The 22094-nt window shown below is 36.1% G+C and overlaps 1 protein-coding gene across 15 annotated transcripts in view; it reads right to left on the bottom strand.

The window, feature by feature from the left end:
* TCF4 (transcription factor 4) overlaps nt 1–22094 on the bottom strand; it is a 360920-nt gene that overhangs the window by 335176 nt on the left and 3650 nt on the right. For all 15 annotated transcript variants that reach the window (XM_073790764.1, XM_019937094.3, XM_019937089.3 and 12 more), the window contains one exon: nt 21259–21331. In XM_073790764.1, coding sequence (XP_073646865.1) covers nt 21259–21331 — 73 coding nt within the window. The remainder of the gene's footprint in view (nt 1–21258; nt 21332–22094) is intronic.

Below are 22094 nucleotides of genomic sequence, written 5' to 3' on the forward strand. Positions count from 1 at the left end.
ATCTCTAGATCCTTAGTCTCAAAATTGTATGCAAAATATTGAAACTTCATGCTACATGATTTTCCTATGGAAAAGTGTCCTATCTTTTATCAGGTTCCCAAAGCCTTCTGTAGCTCCAAAAGTGTTCAGATTCCCTCACCTTCACTCCCTGACCGGGGCCAAACCTTGAGCATCACATGCCCCACATGCTCTCAATACTCCATTTCTAGTTTCAGAGAACTACCTGTGACGTGCAAAGTTCACAAATGCACAGCACAGACCTTCTGTCTAGAGATTCCCCACTCATCCTTCAAGGCCCAACAGACATGGCAGTCTTGACGAAGATCCTTTGGCATTCATCTCTACTCCAGCAATTCCGATTTCCTAGTGGTTCCTATACATACACACTTCGAAGGGAGAATTTATCATACAGTCGGGTAATATTTTGTGTAGATGCTCATCTCTCTCAACGTGAGCTCCTTGAAATCAAGAACTATGTTATTTATCACCATTTTTACTACCTCAAGCATTCAACACAGTCCCTCACATATAGTGAGGGGTCAATAAGTTTGCTAAACTAATCAATAAATGAATATATAAACAAAATAGTATAAAAATTATCGGTTAATGACTCTGTATCTAAGAAGGTACTGTATGACACAAAGTTCACCAACAGCCTTCGCCCATAATGATTTTCAAACCTAATACTTATTTACTGATCAATTTACATCCATTCTAGTTCCACAAAGAACCTGATCTACTCCTTACAAAATTCTCTCAAATGATGATTTTTTGACACCTTTCTTCTTTTTAGCTTGTGCTTTAATTTTTAAATAGTTTGTTGTGTTTATAAAAGTAATACATGCTCACTATTACAATAACATTTTGTATATCCAATACATAAAAATCTAAAGAAAACATATATCGCTCATACAAGAAAATATGTGACTGTCCCACTTTTCAAATGGACAAATTTACTCTGAGATTTAAAGTGAGTTGTTCAAGATCACAGAGCTAATAATGGAGAAGGCTGGGAGTAGAAGCCCATCCTATCTTACATGTAGGTCTAAAATACACCTCTCTAGACAAGTGTCTGCAAGCCATGCCCTCCCCCACCAATATCCAGTTGCTGCCTGTTTTTATAAATAAAGTTTTACTGGAAGGTAGGCATGCTCTATGGCTTCCTTGTTTCCTACAGCTCCTTTCATGTTACAACAGCAGAATTTAGCACTTGCAGCAAAGGGTATATGGCACACAAAGCTGATATTTATTAGCTAGTTCCTTACAAAAAAAAATTTGCTGACCCCTGGTCTAGTCTATGTCATTCTAGTTTCAGAAACATGTGTTTATCGTCTAGCTCTAAAGAATGACGTCTTCCCTTAAGGAAAATTGCTTTTTTTAGATGCTACACATGTAAGAGGTAAAATCCATAACATAAGGGACTGAATACTCTATGGACTGAATACGAGCTTTCATTTAAATTTTAGCTTTAAAAAAATCAAAACGTCAAAATGTGTATTCGAACCAAAATGCCCTGCCAAAAACCAAAATATTAATCAAAGGAGGCAAGAGCCACAGTGACAGTGGGAAAGCTCTGAACAGAAAAGTTAGTTCACCAGCACTTACATAGCCCTCCCCCGTGTCCTCTTCTTTGGTCTGGCCAAGGACACCCTACTTGGCCCGAAGAATCCAACTCACACAGTGATGCTTCCCAAATTTCAGTTCCACCTTCTTGGTCTTTGCCTTAACTAAGTACTCACTGAACATTTATGTAGTATATACTTTTCTTTATAAAGAATTAACTTAAAAATAAACTCAGCCTTCTCCCAAGAATAGTATCTGTAAAACCCAGGCCTAGTTGGGCTAGTTACATTTTTTTCTAAAACATATCCAATCTTAGATACGTAGCAATGAATAGCCAGCCAACCAGACAGAAGACAGACAGACACAACTATTGAAACTAAAAGATTCTGTTTTCTTCTTCTCCAGATAGTAAAAAAATACTCATCGATAATTCAATATTCAACTATGTCACTTTTCAGAGAACTCACTTAATTGTTCTTTGTTTAACTTTTATCCTCTGTACACTCAAAGACCTCAGAGGGGTACTGAGGGGAATAAAAGAGTTAGTGAATAAAAAGCCTGATCCATAATGAAATGTCAAAAATAGGCATGCCCCCCCCAGAACCTGATGTAGATACTAAGGTGAGGTGATATATGTGTAAGAACTTTGTGACCTCTACTCACTACAGTGATTTCTTAGAAGTTTGCCAAGAGAAGAAACAAGGCAGAAGATACAGAATGAGCTCTCCTCTCATAGTTCCAGCACCTAGACTAAACCAAGGGTTTCCCTCTCACTACCTCTATGGCCTTGGACAATGCTCAAAGGATTCTCTGAGTCACACTTGCTTCTTCAGTGATTTGGTCTCAGGGTTTTACATAAGATAGTGACATAAGAGTGCCTGACATATGGTTCTCAGTGAGTGTGAATTTTCCCGTCCCTCATCTGGGCTGATATTTTATCTACATGCAAAATATGTGTGAAAATGAAAAAAATTATTATGGTCATCAGAAAGTTATGTGACTTTGAAAATCTGATAAATGCACACAAAAGGGAAGTTTAGTGTTTTCCAATGACAACACTATGAATAAACTTAAAATGAGTATGATCGCATAAAACTATCATTCCTGTTAATCAGTAGATTCAAATATTAATATATATGATTATTGAATCATTTATTAATCAAATCTAGTATTTATTGAATCAATAGACATTTTAACTTAGTTTAGCAAATCAAAGAAAGCCTGTCTGAGAAAATGGCATTTCAGATGAAGCCTGAATGGAGTTAGCCAGGCAAAGAATGAGGGGAGAGGTGCTCCAGAGCATGTGCAAAGGCCCTGGTTCAAGGAAAAGCTTGGCAAACTCCAACACCTAAAAGAAGACCAATGTAGCTTAAATACTGTAACCAATAGGAGACAGGATCCAAATGAGGTTGGACAGATACCTCTAGGATATGTTAAAGAGTACATACTGAAGTGTGTATGTGACATACTGAAGATGGGAGATGAAATGCTCTGTTTGACATTTTCTAAAAACTCACCCTGGCTGCTTGGGAATATGGATTCAACAAGGAAGAAGTGGAAATGTAGTTAGGAGGCTCCTAGAATATACCAGACAAGAAATGATGGTCTTTCAGTCCTTCATTTCAACTGGTAAAAGTGGAGGTGAAGAGCAGAACTCCATGATGATTAGATGGGGAGAAAGTAAGAGAAAGAAAGAGGCCAAGATGTCCTGATATCATTTAATCAACTAGGTGCATGGTAGTGCCATTCCCAAGATGCAGAGGTAGGACAGGCGTATATTAAGTGGAAAGGGGGAAGTCAAATAAAATAAACAGCTGGCTCTACAAACTGACACTGAAAAACACAAATGATACTGGAGCAATATATATGAGAGCTGATATCTTAGAAACTAAGATGACTTAGGGAGAAAATATCCATGGGAATAGAAGTAAACGTACATTGACTGACTACTATATATTGGACATGGGTCAAGTGCATGGCAAGCATTACTGTATTGAATTTTCCCAACAACGCTATTTCTACCCACTCTACAATACGGAAACAAGGTCACACTGCTAATAACTAGACGATAACCAACCCAATCTGATTCCAGATTGAGGCACTGTGCCACACTGCCTCTCAGCAGAAAAGGAAATGAAGGCCCAGGTAAGATTCCCGAGGAACTCAATTTACAGTTCACGTAGAAGAAGAGCAGCCAGCAAAACAGAGGCAGAAAACCGACCAAACAAACGAACAAAAAACATCATTGAATTTCCAACAAAAATAAACTAATATTTTCTCAAAAAGAGGTTTAATGAAATAATATTGCTAAATTCCTAAGTACCAAGATGAAAAAGGAAAGCCATGGGAAAAGACAACTGTCTAGAAAGGAATGGCAATTGGATGGACAGCAGACTTCTAATGAGCCACAATGGAATTCAGAAGACAGTAGAATAAAATCAGCAGAGTAATGAGAAAAAAAATCAATGTCAACCTGGAATTTTGTGCCCTGAAAAATTATCTTTCAATAACAAGGATAAGGACATTTTGGATTAAAAAATACAAGAGTTGACCTCCAACTTTCCTATACCAAAAAAACCTCTAAAGGATATACTTCACCAAATATGAAAATGATCCCATAAAGGTCAAAGAAGCCAGAAAGTATTGAGCAAAAAATATTAGTAAACTAGTAAATCTAAACACTGTCTATAATGTTTAGATAATAGTAATATCTAATTTGTAGAAAATATTTTAAAGTTGCAAACAACAATACTCTCATAGGTAGGACAGTGATATAAGGAACAGGATTCTATGGTGCTAAAATTGTTTCAAAGGGGAGTTAATACTATAGACAAACTTCAGACTTTGTCAGATAACTATACATAGTAAAATTTAAAGGTAATCACTAAAAGAACAGAAATAAATTCCACACAATGGGAGGGTAAAATAAAGTACAAAACAAACAAAACCTTAACTAATTACTTTAAAAGGAATAAGAGGGAAAAAAAGTATATAAGAAGCAATACAAATAGAAATTTAAAATTTAGATGACATTAATCACAGAGCTACTATGTCACACCATTCCAAGAGCCATATTCACAGTGTAGTCTATGTAAGTGGCCTAACCCAAAGTACAAAAAAATGTAAATGGACTTAAATAATTTGATATCTGATTAGATTAAATTAAAATCCAGCTGTAGCTGGCAGACTAAAAACAAACCAACTTGGATGGGTTGAAATTAATAAGTTAAAAAGTAGATACACTAGACAAATATTAGACAAAAAGAAAGTGAGATAACTATACTAATAACAGACCAAATAGACTTTAAGACAAAATAGTAGAAAGAGAATGACCACATATAAAGTGGATAAAGAGTTTAATTAACCATGAAGACCTAGTCATTTTAAACTTGAATACAAACAATTTCAATATGTATAAAGCCAAAACAGAAACACGGGGAGAAATCTGCAAAGTCACCATGATAGAGGATTATTTCAATCCACTTCTCTCAATGACAAAATGTCAGGCAGACAAAAAAAACTCCGGTAAAGGTACAGATGATTTTAAGGCACAATTAACAAGCTTAAATTTCTGGACACATAAATCCTTCAACTCAATAATAAAAGAATACACAATCTTCCCAAGCACACAATGGAACATTTATGAAAACTGATTAATTAAAACTGACAATAAAGCAAGTTCACAAGAAACAAAGAACTGTTGTCACATGGAACAGTTCTCTGACAACAATTAAATTACATTCAAAGTCAATAATAAAAAGATAAATAACATTCATTTGTAAAATTTTCAAGGCATCAATAAATATTGCAAGAGTTAAAGAAGAAAAATCATATTGGAAAATTTTAAATACTTATAAATAAAATATAATGAACACGTTACATATTAAAACCGCTGAATACAGGGACAGCAGTACTTAAAAGGCATTTTAGAGCCTTAAGTTTTTACATTAACAAAATAAATGATAACAACTTAATGAGCTAAGTGGTCAACTTAAGAAGTTAGAAAAAAAATCAGAATAAACCCAAAACAAATAGAAAGCTGGCAATAATAAAGATGAAAAATTAATGAAGTGGGAAAACACACACAAATAATCCACAAAGTCAACAGTTGATTCTTTTTGTAAAGACTAATACATGAGAAAAACATCTAGTGATCTTGATCAAGGAAAACACAAATAAAACCAGGAATGAAAAACGAAACTTAATTATAGAATCAGCAGAGATCAGAAAGCTAACAAGAGAATACCATGAACAACTTTATGGTAATCAGTTCAGAATTTTATATGAAACGTGAAATATTATATCTATCAGATATGTAATTTTGTTCATATATGTAATTTTAAAATGAACTAAAACTAAAAAACAAAGTAAAATTCTCATTCTCAATATTTTTAATATTTAAAAATTGTATCAGGGCTTTAAAATCATCTCACTCGAGGCTCACTCAGATTTTTACACAGACAAGTTTTACCTAATTTCAAGGAACAGATTATTTGAGATTTATACACACTCTTGTGATGAGTGATGAGAGATGATAGAGTGGAAATACTCTTCTATTCATTTTACAGGTCAGTATAATCTTGGAGCTAAAACCAGATAAGGATGGTAAGAGAAGAAATATTATATATCAATCTTAGTTAGAAACATAGATGCAAGATACTAAAGAAAATATTAGAAAACTGAGTCCAGGATATTATTTTTAAAAGAGTAATTAAAATACATCAATCACATTAATCAATCCCAAAAATCCAAGGGGAGTTTACCATAGGGAAAAATATAAATGTCACTCACAACATTAACAGATTAAAGAGATTTTTAAAATCATAATTTAAATATATGTAGAGGGGGCTTCCCTGGTGGTACAGTGGTTAAGAATCGCCTGCCAATACAGGGGACACGGGTTTGAGCCCTGGTCCGGGAAGATCCCACATGCCGCGGAGCGACTAAACCCGTGCACCACAACTACTGAGCCTGCGCTCTAGAGCCCACAAGCCACAACTACTGAGCCCGTGCGCCTAGAGCTCGTGCTCTGCAACAAGAGAAGCCACCGCAATGAGAAGCCACCGCAATGAGAAGCCCGCGCACCGCAATGAAGAGTAGCCCCTGCTCGCCGCAACCAGAGAAAGCCCACACACAGCAACTAAGACCCAACACAGCCAAAAATAAATTAATTAATTAATTTTTTTAAGTTTAAAAACAATACTTTAAAAAAATCATTTAAAAAATAAATGTATGTAGAAAAAACTGATAAAGCTCAATACCACTCACAGTAAAACTCTTAGCAAGATATGTATAGAAGGAAACTTCCTTAATGAAATAACTACCAATATCAATGGTGAAAATCAGGGAAAAGACAAGGATACCCAGTATTGCTGTTTCTGTTTAAGAATGTCTTGAGGTCCTAGGTATCACAGAGTAAGACAAGAAAAGAAAAAAAAAAAGATATATCTGTCTGAAAGGGATTTGAAAGGAAAAACAACAGAACTGTCATTATTCACACATGATATGACTAAGAAAAACTCTAATGAAAACACAAAGATAATTTAAAATTAATAAAATTAATAAGAGAATTTAGCAACATGGCTGAATATGAAATCAATATACAAAAATCAATTACATTTATATATATATCAGGGACAAACAATTTGACTATTTAATTTAAAAGAAAATACCATTATCAATAGTAACAAAAATAAGGTACCTAAGAAAAAATCATCAAAAGATATACACAACCTCATGAAAAAAATTATGAAACTTTGAGATATCAAAGAAGACCTAAAGAATTGGAGAGATAAATGAGTGGAGATAATCATTATTAAAGATATATTAATTTTTTCCCAAATTGATCATCAGATCCCACGCAACTTCAATAAAATCCCTAAAAGGCTTATGAAAGACCTTGGCAAACTTATTTTTAAATTTCTGTGGAAAAACATAGCTAAAAGTAAAATGTACATGTGGGATGAGAAGAGGAAGGACCTTACCATATACTAAAATGTGGTATGAAACTTACTACAATATGGCACTGAGGCATGGGTAGACAAACTGACCAACAGATCAGAAAAAAAGGACTCAGAATGAAAGACCCTTACAAATACAGAAACTTACAATATTGCAGAAATAGCACTGTGGATGCCTCCGGAAAGTATGGGCTTTTCAATAAATGATTCTAGAACAAATGTATATCAAGATATTTAAGAAAAAGTGGAATTGAACCCCTACTTCCCACTCTACAAAATCAATCCCAACTGTATTAAAAACTTAAATGTGGATGTCAAAACTACAAAATGCTTTCCAGAAGAAACATGTAAGAGAATATCTTTATGACCTTGAGGTAGAGATGGATATTCCAACCATGACACGCAACATGAAAAGGTAAAGGGAAAAAAAATGACTACATTAAGTTTAAGGCCTTGTGCTCACCAAAAGATACCACAGGGAGGGTAAAAAGACAGGTCATAAAAAAAGGGAAAGTATTTGAAGCATGCGTGACTGAGAAAATTATTATCCACATATATAACAAGAACATCCGCAAAGCAGTAAAAAATTAAAATTTAAAAAGAAAACAGACTCAATATAAAACTGAGGAGGGGAGATTCCATAGAAGAAACATGAATGATAAATAAATACATAGAAAGATGTTTAACCTCATCAATCATCAGTGAAATGCAAGTTAAGACCACAGTGAGATACATTTTATATTGTACACCCACTAGATTGATACAATTAAGAAATCTGAGAACACCACAGGTGGACAACAATATACATCCATCGTAACCTTTTATGCTGTGGGTAGGAGTGTAAATTGGTAACAACTTTGGAAATCAATTCCGCACTATCTTTTCATTTGTAACATTTGCATGACTCTACATCCCAGAAATTTGACTCTTAGACATCTACAGGGATCAAAAGAGATGATCAAGAACGCGTCAAGAGGTGCTAGGAAAGTGTGTAGTCTCAAAAAAAGGGAATCAATCCAAAGGTTCATTAACTAGAAAATACATAAATAAATTGAGGCATATTCACCAGCAGTGAAAATGAACTAATGCCACACACAGCAACATGGAGAAATCTGAAACATGCAATGCCAAGTGTAAAAAGCAAGTGGCACAATACAACACAGGAATGATACCATGTTTATAATCCTCCGTCAAGTGGAAAGAAAGAAAAAAAAGAAACAAAAAAGAGAATATTTACCTCTGGCAAGAAAGACAGGGGAATGCGGATAAGGAAGAAACCCAGATGGTTCTGATGATGCTCTAGTTTTGACAGTGAGTGGTGGGTCCCTTGGTCTTCACTCCATCATTTAGCTTCATAATTCATATATGCTACATGTATTATTTTGTAGGTATCAAACATCAAAAGATAAAATGTTTTGGAATATTTGGTTGGGGTGAGACTTATAAAAAGTATATGGAAGGAAGGGATACAGAAGCCACCAGTGTAGTCAACAGTCAACAAAACTCTTGTTGTAAAGGAGCCCAAGAAAGAGGACCAGTCAGTAGGGAGTGTGAATGAGAGGGAGAGTATGTGTTTGGTTTGTTACGCTTTTGTTTTGTTTCTATTATGAAATATTTCGAGCACTGAGGTGTCAACCATAACATTCTACCATTTTTTTCTTTCCAAAAAAATAAAGCACCACAGATAACTGTGGAAGCACCCTGCGTGCCCTCCGCACCCCAGAAGGAAGGTAACTTCATTTTGTTTGATTTTTTTAACGGAGCATTACCAGTGCACGCCTGGATGCTGAAGGAGTTCTCCAGGAGGCAGGAACAACACGTGGATGCTGTCCACTTGCATCAGCATCACCTACTGACTCACCAGCACAAGGCACGTGTGCTAAGGGGTTTTCAGCTCAGCAGAGATGGTTCTAGACCTCACTCCTATCAGCACCCTTCTGATGAAGCACACGCAGAGCTCTTGGGTCACGGGGCCAAGAATCACTAACTGGCGTGGCTATCAGGATCCAGCCCATACCCGTGGCATTCCCCCAACGCTCTAACTAGCCGGCAGAAGCAAAGATGGCAAGGAAGAGAGGAGGGAAAAAACCTCTTTTTTTCTTCAACTTGAACAGTAAGTATACCGCAAGAATGGTGACAGTTTTCCTAACTAAAATGGACTAACAAACATAGTGGGTTGAGAGGGGACTCCCAAGAGTAAACCATAAGATTCGTGAGAAAATGGAGGGAGCGGGGCAGAGAAGGAGCTAGATGGTCAGAGTGAAAGGTGAAGCAGGGCTATTCACTGGGAGGTGTCAAAGTGAAAGACTTTATTTCGTGGCTAATCAACAGTTACCAGATAACTTTCCCCCATGGCCACCTCAGACAAAAGAGAATCAGGTAAACAGCGTTTCCATCTCAGACGGAATATCGTACAAATCCTACCACCTTCCTAAAGTTCACCAAAGATGCTCAGCAACAGCGTGGGAATGTGCTGATACCTGATCCCAGATGTGTGATGGACTCAATTCCACAGGTTGAACTGAACCACCAGAATGTTTACTGGTAATTAGAACATAAGCTAGAGGAAGCCTAAATAGTGCGTAATTACTGAAGACCATTAAATAAGAAAGCAGAGTCCCTTTTGCCTCTTTCTCCCACTCCCACCTCTGCACCCTCTCACAACAGAATTGCAAAATCAATCTTCCACTTTTCTCAGAAAATAAAAAGCACTTCTGTGGCATTTGGGTGCAAAACAGGCAGTCGACAGCACACAGTAGCTGAACGAGGTCTCAGGGTTACTGTTAGAAGATATAAAATACAGTCAATTTGCAAGTATTCAAGTTATAGAAAGTTTCTCTCTCTCTCTCTCTCTCTCTCTCACACACACACACACACACACACACACACACACACACACACACACACACACACACACATGCAAATGCCACTGTGTGTGTGTGCAACCCCATCTCTCAGCTGGGTTCCTGCAAAAGTCTCACTGCTGGTTCAGGCCACCCACCCTGACTACCCTTGAGCTGTGTTTTCCAGGCTGCAGTCAGAGTGTTCCCAGGCACAAATCTGGTGGGAGGAAACTGCACAGTCTCCCTGACTCGCAGCCTGGCATGATCTGGCCCCTACCTTCCCTCTCCCCTGCCTCAGCTCCAACCAAGCTCTAGCTCGTCCCCAAACACCATGCCCTGCTGACCCCCAGCCCACTTCCCTCCCCCTCCCCCTCAGACCTCAGTCAGGTGTGCCAGCTTCAGGGAAGGTTCTCCTGACTGTGTGGTCAGATACCCTATTGCAAACTCATCTAACGCCTCACACCTCTCAACGTAGAGGCTGACATTTCTCTGGCTGGTTATTCAGTGAATGTATGTCTCCTACATTGAGCCAATGCAGAACCGCGTCTGTTTTGTTCATCATTTTATTTCTAGCACCCAGCATACTACCTGATACGTGGTGGATGCTCAATACAAAATTCTGAAAGTAAATGAATAACTTCCTGCATACGAATTTTTAAATAAATATTAAAAATATTCAAGGGTGGGAACAACAACAAAAATATCTAGTGCCCTTGAAGTAAATGGGCACTATCTACAAATCTGATATTTTAATTTCTGATCCCCCCCCCAAAAAAAACCAACAAAAACATATGGGGCATAATTGTCATTGCCTCCCAAAAAGTCTTTGGTACCAAATTTGAGAGTACATCATAACAATACTCTTCAAGGTCCAAATTCCATAATCATTGAAGTCCATTCTCTCTCCTTTATACTCATGTAGAAGTACACACACAGGATTTCAATGTTTCAGCTAAAACTGTAAAGTCTGTAGTTATATTTAAAAAGCATCTTTGGAAGAAGTCTACTTCCACACTTTGACATCACTTATTCGAAAAGCACTGTCTTACTGAATCAACGTAGAGCCTGTTCCCAATGACAGCAGTATCCTATGCCAACTGCAATGCTGGCCTTGAAATTTTTCCTTGTTTATATCACCATAATACCTAGCAGTGCAATTTGAATCTTGACTCTCAAAAAACATTTACTAAATGAATGAATGAACAAGTGTGTACATGAAAGTTAATAATTCTTAATAATTCTCTTGTTATTCCGGTGAAACATATTCACAATGAAAAAAAACACCACTATGTACATTCATCCCTTTCACTTTTCTGAAGCTTTCAACATTCTTTAAACAATCAAGCCTTCATCAACAATAACGAATTTTTTAAGTAAAATGAATTGCTTAAAGTAATTATGGAGTATTTCTCACTTTATCCAACTCTACCAAAATTACTAGGGATTAAAGTGGGACACTACAAAATGTACACCCATGTAAAAAAGAAAAAGTTCCACATGGGCTAAAAAGATAAATTGAAGAATAATAAGAGGTCAACAAAATCAGGGGGCAATTAGATGTCAAAAGAAAATCAACCTTTGCAGCCAAAAGAAACTAAATGAAGAATCACAGTGCCAACAGCAGAACAGAAAATCATTCCATGGTTTGGGATACCAGTTAGACAATGAAGTTCTAGAAGGCACCCAACAAATAATGATTATTTGAACAAGGATTGAAATTGACATTGTGCGGTCTTCCTTTTCAAAATTGCAAAACTGGGTTATGTATGAAATTGTAGATTAAATCTTGAAACGTGATTACCACCTGATGACCAAACTGTTTTCTCTCTGAGTTTAAAGGTGAAGGGTTGCAAAATATTCCCAACATGAATCCTTTATGTTCGAAAGTGAAGAAAAAGTTTGGGGAAGACACAGGTTCGAAACTGACATTTTTTTTTAAAAAAATGGGTAAAGGGGTCTAGAATATGCCCTTTGTCGAAAAAATCTTGTTTCTATTCTGTAGCAAACATTCATTAATAAATTCCTCCTATGTCAATTCCAACTAGAACTTGAATTGTTGGCTTCAACTGGAAACTGGAATCACTGAAACAGTAGGAGGTCACAGAGGGAAAGACACTGTAATGTGACCAATACTCAAGGAAAGGGTGGTATTTACGTATTTTTCCTATGTGTGATGTCAGTATGACACATTATATTCACTTTGCCAATATGAAACAGCTATTTAACGGCAAACATGGCAAGAGAATCTAGATTGCCAGAATTCAGTTAAATAAATCATTTTCTCCAACTTAGCTTAAAATTTCCACTGCTGAATGATACAATAGGAAGAGTTTGGAACTGGGAACACCTAAATCTTGATTTCCACGCTGCCACTACCATTAAAAACATATATTTGGGGAAGGAACTGGATTATCTCAAAGGGAAATCCCAAAACCAGAAAAGGAAAAAAAAAAAAGGCACCCAAGACAGGAATGTGTGCCTGGAGGTGACTGAGGTGCCTAGACCATAACTGAGTCCACTGCCAAGCTGAGGAACCTGCTCTCTTTCATCCACCCTTTGCAACGGCCTTCCTCTGTGCCTGGTTCACAGTGATCTTGATATAAAAGGCTCCGTCCCAACGCCCCATGTCAAAATACTCCTCCTCTTTCAAGAATCAGAGTCAATTTGTCCATGAAACCTTCATTATTAAGTTCCCCCAGCAAGAAATAAGTTTTTCTTTACCTAAACTCCCACCATGTTAATGACACTTGTCTTCTGGACACTGAGTATTAATTAAACATGTACATTTCTATTCTTTCCTGTCAAAATACATGCCCTCTCAGGGCAGGACCTTGCTCCCACAAAGCCCTCTGAGTCCTATAATTGCTAACGCAGGGGATGTGTACATAGCATGTACTAAAAATATATATTAGATGAACCATCAATAAGAATTATGATAGGTAGATAAAAAATAACTGGCTAGATAGGCACAACCAACATCCCATCTCCACTGGCTACATATTAAAACCCGAGGGGCTAAACTGAAGCTATGCTATGAGTCTCCAGATAATGATATAAATAAATAGACCTTTCTAAACCATTCATTATCAATTTTTACTCATCTTAAGTGGATATAAAAGTAATTACTGACAAGATATGCAAATGTGCATGTTTTTCATCTTGCTCTTCAGCATTTTACACAAGATGAAAACTGGAGTGTCCAGAGCTATCATTTCAATATCTTCCTTCACAGAAGGTAGGTCTTTCCCTAGTTTAAAAGTCCTCAAAACGCCCTGGAGTTAAGTCTTGGCTTGGGAGATTTTAGATACAAAACCTTCCATTTGGATGCCTTGCAATTCAGCTAAGTACCCCAAAAGGGAATGTTTATATTAATGGAAGATGAAAGCAAGGAAGAACATTCTAAAAGGTATTCCGTAATGGGGCTTTGTCACCACCTTCTCTGTTTTATTGGGAAAATAGTCTTTTCCCGGGAGGCTGAAAGTTTCTATGCCAATCACCAGTCTCGTTTAACTATTTGAACTTAAAAATGTCAGAGAAAAAAAAAATTCGTAATGGAAATGCTGACATGCTATGAAGTCAAGAGGCACAAGCAGGTGCTCCTGTAACCCAGGGTCATAATTCAATCAAGCTGTATTTTGACGTCATCTGTTACAGAAAAAAACCAAATGGTTTATGAACAGCACCAGAACCCCCAAGATTAAATTACAGCCCTGATATTTAATCAGGGGTCTTACTTTGTTATTTTTAATAACACAATACATTTTAACAGTTATTCGTCAACTGCCTTAGCCAAATTAGAGCATGTGATGACAAGTGAGCTGGATTACGTTGTCCATCTCTCACGATCTGAACTTTTATTATTTTTCAGAAATGGAAGATTATACAAGTTTTCCTCCTCTAAAGAAACATACAGTTGGTACCAACGGATTGAGTCCAAACCTTAATTAAAAGCAGCATGGGGTCCCTGAGCAGCAGGTCAGGACATCTGCATTTGTGTCCTATTATAGCCCATAACCAACTGTATGATTTGGGCAAAAGACATTTAACCCTCCCAAACCTTAGCTCTTTAACCAAAAATAAAATCATAGAACATCTCTAAAGTCTCCTGGTAAGTCTAAATTTCTATAAATCCTTTACTTGAAAGGCAATCTTGTGGAGTTTCTTTGGGATTCCCTGAGGAAAGAAGGGCAAAATTTTTATAGCTGAAAAGACAATGAATTTTTAATTTAATTAAAAAATCACTCTGATCGAAGAGGCATTTGTCAGCTAAAAATTTTAGGGGCAATATCAACGTCAGCAAACGAAACAGGTTCTTTAGAAAGTAATGTACAAATACTGCTGAACGTGTGAAGGGTTGTTTGCAAAACAGATCAATACAGGCACATCCAACAATGGATTGCAGTTAATAAACCGCATATAATAATTACCACCAATGGCAGTTTAGAAAGTCATTCATTAAATGTTAATTGTCACACAAAAGTACAAAAGCAGCCATTTGAACAATCGAGTGGCTGCACCTTTAAATAGAATACTTTCTTACAGCCCTGAAGTTCCTCCGTATAAACTGATTCTAAACACACCTGGCTATCTGATATGCTGATTAACTGGGCCTTTATTTATTGTTGAAATGAAAGCAAATATGACAACCTTTTTCAACACTTTTGCTATTCCTTTGAGCCTGATTAAAAATATATATATAAATATATATGTAAAACTTATAGAAAGTGTCAACCAATCTTCTCTAAAGATTAAACTGTTATTTCTCTTACATCTCTCGTAAGCATTAAGAGACATATGGTTGAAAATTACCCACCTAAACCTCATGTGCCTACATCACTGCTGAGTCTAAGTGGGATCACAGATTTAGAAAATGGATAACCCATGTGTAAGCTTATAAACTTGGCGGTCAATTTTGAAAACTTTATTCAGAGTAATAAGCCGGTGACAAAAATAAATAAAGCCTTTAAAAAAAATAACTTTGATGTGCTTTGCTTTACTTTCTCTAATACTCAGCACCATCTAATTAACTTGGAAGAACACCTGGTCATAAAAAAATAGCTCATAAAAGACAAAAAATAAGGAAGGAAGGGATTTTTTTTCTGTTCCTACCTAGCTTCATTTCGATGCTTTGTGCAAAATCTGACTTACCCAACATATAGGTATAAGGTCTAAAGGTTTGGCCAAGAACATTTTGGTTCAAGACTTGTAAACTGAAGAACATTTCAAAATACACCATGTTCCTTATTAGACAACTTCAGATCTGTTATCTTGGCTTATGGGAACAGATCTAAATAGCATCATGATACTAAACGTTGCAGCCTGGGGCCACCAGGACTCAACTCTCTGCCTTGGACAAGGCTGCAAACTTCCAATATAAAATGTAGTTTACCATTAGGAGTAAATGTTTGATCTGTAAAGCTTCCAAAATTACTTTGTTTATCATAGCAGATGAAAGCAAAAAGGAATAATTTTAAGCTCAAAACAAAACTGTTTATATGACAGTCTTTACTGCTCCATGATTCTAAGCATTTAAGACAGATTCGAGCAATTAACAGCATAAACTTTCATTACATAGTTCTATTATATATGTTTATGTGACTTAGCTGTTCATCTGTTATTTAAGTGATTTCCTCATTACAATAGTAGGGTAAAGATAATTTGCTGATGCTGTCAAAAATGTTAAGCATTTCAGGCTCAACAGATCTTGGATCCCTACGCTTGTTTAATGCATTTTATTTACTTAAGTCAATGTCAAATAGAGTACTGCTTCTTCCTTCTGAATTTAGAAAACGTAACATTTTAAGCACATGTCTGATAATAGACATATCAAAACTTCAAAACTGCTTATTTTAGTGATGCAGATAGAATTCAGGGTTTTTGTTCTTGAATATTAAGTTTCAAAGATCTAACAGGGAACTGCAAAACTTTTTTTTACAGTTAAAAGATAGGAAACCTTTTTTTTTTTTTAGGTATTAACAGAGCAAGCTTGGTTACCTCAACTTTTGGTTTGACTAGGTACATTAAAATAATTGAAAAGAAAATATTTTCACTGGTTCCCAAGCAGACTGTCCATTTACAATAGAACCAAAACACAACTTTGAAACTACCTACTATATTTTCCTTGTTAAAAAAATAATAAAAATATGAGAGAGATACTAAGTCACATTGAAATCCAACATAAACTAGAAGCTTAGTTTGGATAAGAAAGCAGGAAAAATAATGGACATGGTTTATACCATTATCTTAAACATATTTTTTAAAAATGTTTATCTACTGTAAAGATCAGGAAGAGTATTGCACACCAAGCCTCAATAATATATCCTTAAGCCTATAAGATATTGAAATAATAAGCTATATCTGACTCTGTGTCTGTGTGTGTGTGTGTGTGTGTGTGTGTGTGTGTGTGTATGTGTGTGTGTGTGTCTCAAAAGACACTGAGCTAGGCAGACCAGGCAGACCTGGGTTTAGAACCTGATTCATTCTGGCTGCCTTGAGGGTAAGTAGTTTACCATCTCTGAATCTCAGTTTCCTCATTTATAAATTGAGCATGGTAATCTTGGCATCTCACTGGGTTTTTGTGAGGATTTAAAAAATACAAGAATATAAAGTGCATAGTACACCACTTGGCATAGTAAGAAGCACTTTAATTCTGTCAGTGTCATGCCCAGCCACCCCTGTTATTCAATCTAACATCTTGCAAATAGTCACAGGCCAGATCAGGCAAAAGAGAATGATCAACAATCCAAAATTCAGCTCCAAACCTTAAAAAGCATTCAAAGGGCACATGTGCACTTAGAAGAATTTGTAGGCACAAAGATCAGCACACAAATCCTGATACCCTATTATGCAAAATACAAATTTAGAAAAACATAGCAGTGAAACCAATATTACTCCAATAAAAGGATTTGCAGGGCCATACAAAATTAGCAAATCAAAACTTGTTTCTTAGATTAGCAAATAAAGGCATAGTTCAGAACCTCTTAACTTGGGCCTCAGTTTTCTTTGTACAATGAAGGCACTGGGCTGTCTCTTTCTAAGGGGTTCAATCCCCCAAATTCTATGATTCTAACAGAATGGATTTAATGCCACTTTGCTTATTTTGTAACCTGTTAAATTATTCTGCATTTTATAAAAGCCATACAACCACTATGAACTGCACTATAATAGTAAGGCTGTTTAAAACACACACACACACACACACACACACACACACAATTAAATAAGTGTACTCCACAAATACCTTTAAGGGAGACCATTTGTTTTTTCACGCCATAATCATGAACTCAAACTGTACGGATGGATATTAATTCAGAATGCTGACCATTTGAATTTTCTCTGTGATACAGAACTACCAATTGGAGCGATTTATTTTTTCTTACTGAATTTACCAAACTGATGTGTCATTTGGGTGTCATGTGGGTATCAGTAAAATAACTTGTGTGAATGTCAAGAAATGTTTTTTCTCTTCCAAAAATGACCATGACAGGGATGTGGTGTGTTTTACTGCTGCTCTTAATTGTTAAAACACCCATCCATTTGGCACCTTTAACAAATGCTGAACACCTAAGTAAAGCTAAACAGTTACGGGGGAAAAGGCTCAACTTTTAAACTAAGGGAGGAAGATGTAGGATCCGTCACAGACTAACTGTAAATACATGTAACAGATGTGAGCAGGACTGTTGTTGAGTATGGATAATTTTAGAGCCCCAACTTTAAAACTACTTTGTAAAAGATGCCAAAGCTAGTATGTTTATCTTTTGCTCATGAAAGACTCAAAGGTAACCAAAGAAACTGTAGTTTTGTTATATTAGAAAATTAAACCCCTGTTCATCAATAAATTATAGACTCTAGGTGAATTTTTTTTTCTTCTGGTAACTTTGCCGTCCTACTTTTTAATGAGAAAAATTTTCCAATCATCCAGGCATGTGGATGCTTTTAGCTAGTTTTAAGATCAATGATATAATGGATCTGAAATCCCTTTATATAAGTCACCATATAGGTTTCAAATATTTCTTAAAAATAATTCCAGAACCCACCAATTCTCCCCGTTAAGGTCATCCAAGCTCTGAACTATCATGGCTGAATTGTTTTAGTGCTCTCTGCTGAACACCTGCAAACATCAAACAAAAACTGCTGGTCCTTTCCTGGGTTGACAAAAGCCTTTCATGTGAAAAATGCTCCCTGGGAATGTCAGGCTGTAGCTCAGGTTACATTCCATTCTCCCTAGCAGCCTCACCATTTCTTAAGGTGGTAGGAAAAACCATGTTTGTGAAATGAAAGATTAAAGGCAATATGGCCACACTTTTTTTAATTCTCACATTGCAAATCACGAAGGAGCGCCCTATATGAATGGAATCCACAGCTACTGAGAACTTTAAGCATGAAACATTACCATGCCTCACTCTGAAAAAACAGAGCTGGTTTTTCCAATATGAACAGTTCACTTATACTTTGGACCTTTTTTCTCTGGACCCAAGTTTCAAAGCTACCCATGGAAGTGACATCTGAGCACCCTTGGGACAATGGATATTAACCTGATGTACATTTAGAAAATTATTTCTCAGTCCAAAGTTTCCTAGTTCATCCTTCCAGGAGCAAAATGCAGTTTTCCTCATTTTTTTTTTTTTATTTGTTATGCTTTAAAAGGGACTTATCTTTGTTACTGAGTGGAAACAAAGCCACCTAACTGTGTCTTGGACAGATGAGAAAAACCAACACTCCAATCTGTACTGTGTATATTATAGTCCCCATCATACTGCACTGGATGAATACCCTGCATTTTCAATCCAGCAGCGAGAACAAAATCGGCACTACACTTTTTACCTTTACAAGTAAACATTTGGGCCTGAAAACTACACCTCTGGTACGACGTCACTTAAAGTTTAACACCTTAAAAATAATCACAGCATATTCATTGGAAATATCACAACACGTCTCACTAAGGATGAAGCCTCTGTCTAGGTTTACATATACAGATATACTGTCTTAAGAACTCTGTAAGTTTCAGTATATGATCATTTTCCAAAATGCATTAATACATATTCATACTTATTCACCCTACACTCTGTAAACACTTAAACATCATAGCAAGGACTTCATTTAAATGTGAACATAGAAAAGGGACCAGATGCACAGTTATCTTTTTAAATGTAACACAATTTCATGCTTCTAAATCACCTTACTTTATTAAACTATAACTAAGCTGATATACTTAATTATTCCAAATGTGTCAATTTTTACAAAGTACAAAAGAGTATTTTTGCACTGACTCTGAAAGCAGTCTATCTCTGAGCCTTTCTGACATAATCTACTTTCAGATTTCAACTATACATTTTCTTAAGGAAAATCATGAAGAAAGTTACTGTCAGAGATAAAGTTAGCAACTGTTTTGATACTGTCTAACATGAAAAATTAATCTGCCTACATGAGATACTTGTACTCATCTTTCCTTCAAAGTTGTATAGAGAACACGATAAAGAAATTTGGAAGATACAATACGAATACAACAACAAAAAAAATTTTAAGTCCCAAATGAAAATTATAACAGGGTCCAGGACAGTAAAACACAAACATATGGTCAGTAGCCCTTTTAATCAAAGTGGACCCCCCAAAATAAAAGATAAAATGTAACTATAGGAGGCATCTCATATTTCACAAATCAAGTTGTAGAGATAAAAAATCCCTTAGACTTATGGGGGCCAGCAAAAGGAGAAGTAACTTATCTAGAAATGAGCAACTTTTAAATGCCATTAATTTTATTTAAAAAGTACCAATTATACAAATCACAAAGATGAACAGATTTCTTTCACTGCTACAACACCAAATGAATATTAAGAGATGTGAAATTATCTTCAATAGCTAACAGACAATTCCACTGGTATCTCACAACTAAACGATGTCAACATTTACCAGTCTGACTTAAGAACAGGACTCTGTCTAATGTCCTGTTATGTACCACTGCCAGAACTCCTAAAATACTACAGCTGTTTAACAAGCATAAATGGATTTAAGCCTTGAACCTAAAGGAGAGCAATGTATGCCTCCTTCTGATATGAAATTCACTAGACAAAAAAAATACGTTTTAAACGAATAGCATATTTTCAGTTTTCACTTTTAATAAGAGACCTTCAGAGAGTCCCCTATTAAAACTCCTCCTTAGATACCAGATAATCACTGCACACACAGATTCCTTTGTGAATAGCGCTAATGTCTTTTTAAAGCATCAGCCAAAGACCTTTCATTTATAAAATGTAAAAGTCCTTCCAAATTTGCAACTTTAAATATAGAAAAATTCATTGCACAAGTAAATTCTTAAAAAAAAAAAAACAAAACTGAAGCACCAAAAAGGATATTTTAAATATAAATGAATTCATATTTCGCTCTCAGATTAGCAGGAGTCTCTCTATTTACAGCTATGGTTTACTACACAGCATTCATCTGCAAAATTAAGCGCTCATTTCTTTAAAAGGGTTAATTATACATAGTACCCAATAAAACTGATATTATTTACAAGGGATTTGCCCTTTTCATGAAAGTTAGATTTTTCCCTCTATTTTCAAATAAGGAAACATTAATTTATTCCCCCATGTTAACACTGCCTTATCTTCACGTGTTTGATTACAATTGTATCAGAAAATTGCTTTTAAAGTAAGTGATGAATTCTGAGACAGTTTCCTTGATTTTTTTTTTTTTTAAAAAACCCTACTTTTAATTTTGCAAAAGATAATGTTTTTGCCTAAGTTATACCACTAATGGATAATGAAATAACCATATCATTACAGGCTAAAATTTCAATGACTTTTTCAGAACACTTCAACAGAGCCAAAAATATACCATGAGTGAATAAACAGCTAAGAACATTTAACTACACACTAAGAAAAGAATTTACATACTTGAGCCAGTAAAATGTCCACTCGCCAAAGAAGTTGGTCCATTTTTCCCACTGCTCACAGGAGGTGAAAACATCTAAAAGAAACAAAGAAACATTACTGTTGAAAAGACGACATTTGTGCCTTCAGAGTTCATCAAAGATCTTTCATACTCTCCCTATACAATATACAGTTTATGCTAAGGGCTCATTTTAGTAAAATACATCACCATCCAACTTAAAACGAAAACAGGCACAACATTACCAATCACTCTCCCCCCACCCCAACCTTAACCACTGTTTTCTTTTTCCTCAGGTTCATTAGATCGCCAGAACTAGGTAGGACTACATTTTAAACCAACACAGTCCCCATGATGTGAACAAGATTCAGTTTGGAGGGCAGCAAGCTCTCTAGAAAACACTAGTTTTACAAAGGAGAAGAAAGTTGCTTGTTTTATATTGAAAACCTTGGCCATAAACGTGGCAATGTCCATTTCCATCCCGTATAGGATTTGCCTGTCATATGTGAACCCAAATAAAAATAAAAGTGCCACCTGCACTAAATTCTCATTTCGTCTCTAACATGAGAGCAATTTGAAGCAAGACTCCCTCTCCCTCTCTCTTTCTCTGCTTCTCTCTCTCTCTCTCTCTCTCACTCTCTCTCTCTCTTTCACTCTCTCTCTCTCCAGCATTTATTTCGACCCTAATTGGTTTCCCTCTTCTTCGACGTATCTAGTGGATAATGCGCACCTTCCCTGAGTCAGAGCCTGCAAAAAGCAAAGAAACGAATGGAGAAAGTGCAGCAAGCAGAAAGGGGGCTACAAAGCTGCCTAGGGCCACGTTTCCTGGCAAAACTTCCGA

The sequence above is a fragment of the Tursiops truncatus genome, chromosome 13, assembly GCF_011762595.2.
Source record: "Tursiops truncatus isolate mTurTru1 chromosome 13, mTurTru1.mat.Y, whole genome shotgun sequence".
Classification (NCBI taxonomy): domain Eukaryota; kingdom Metazoa; phylum Chordata; class Mammalia; order Artiodactyla; family Delphinidae; genus Tursiops; species Tursiops truncatus.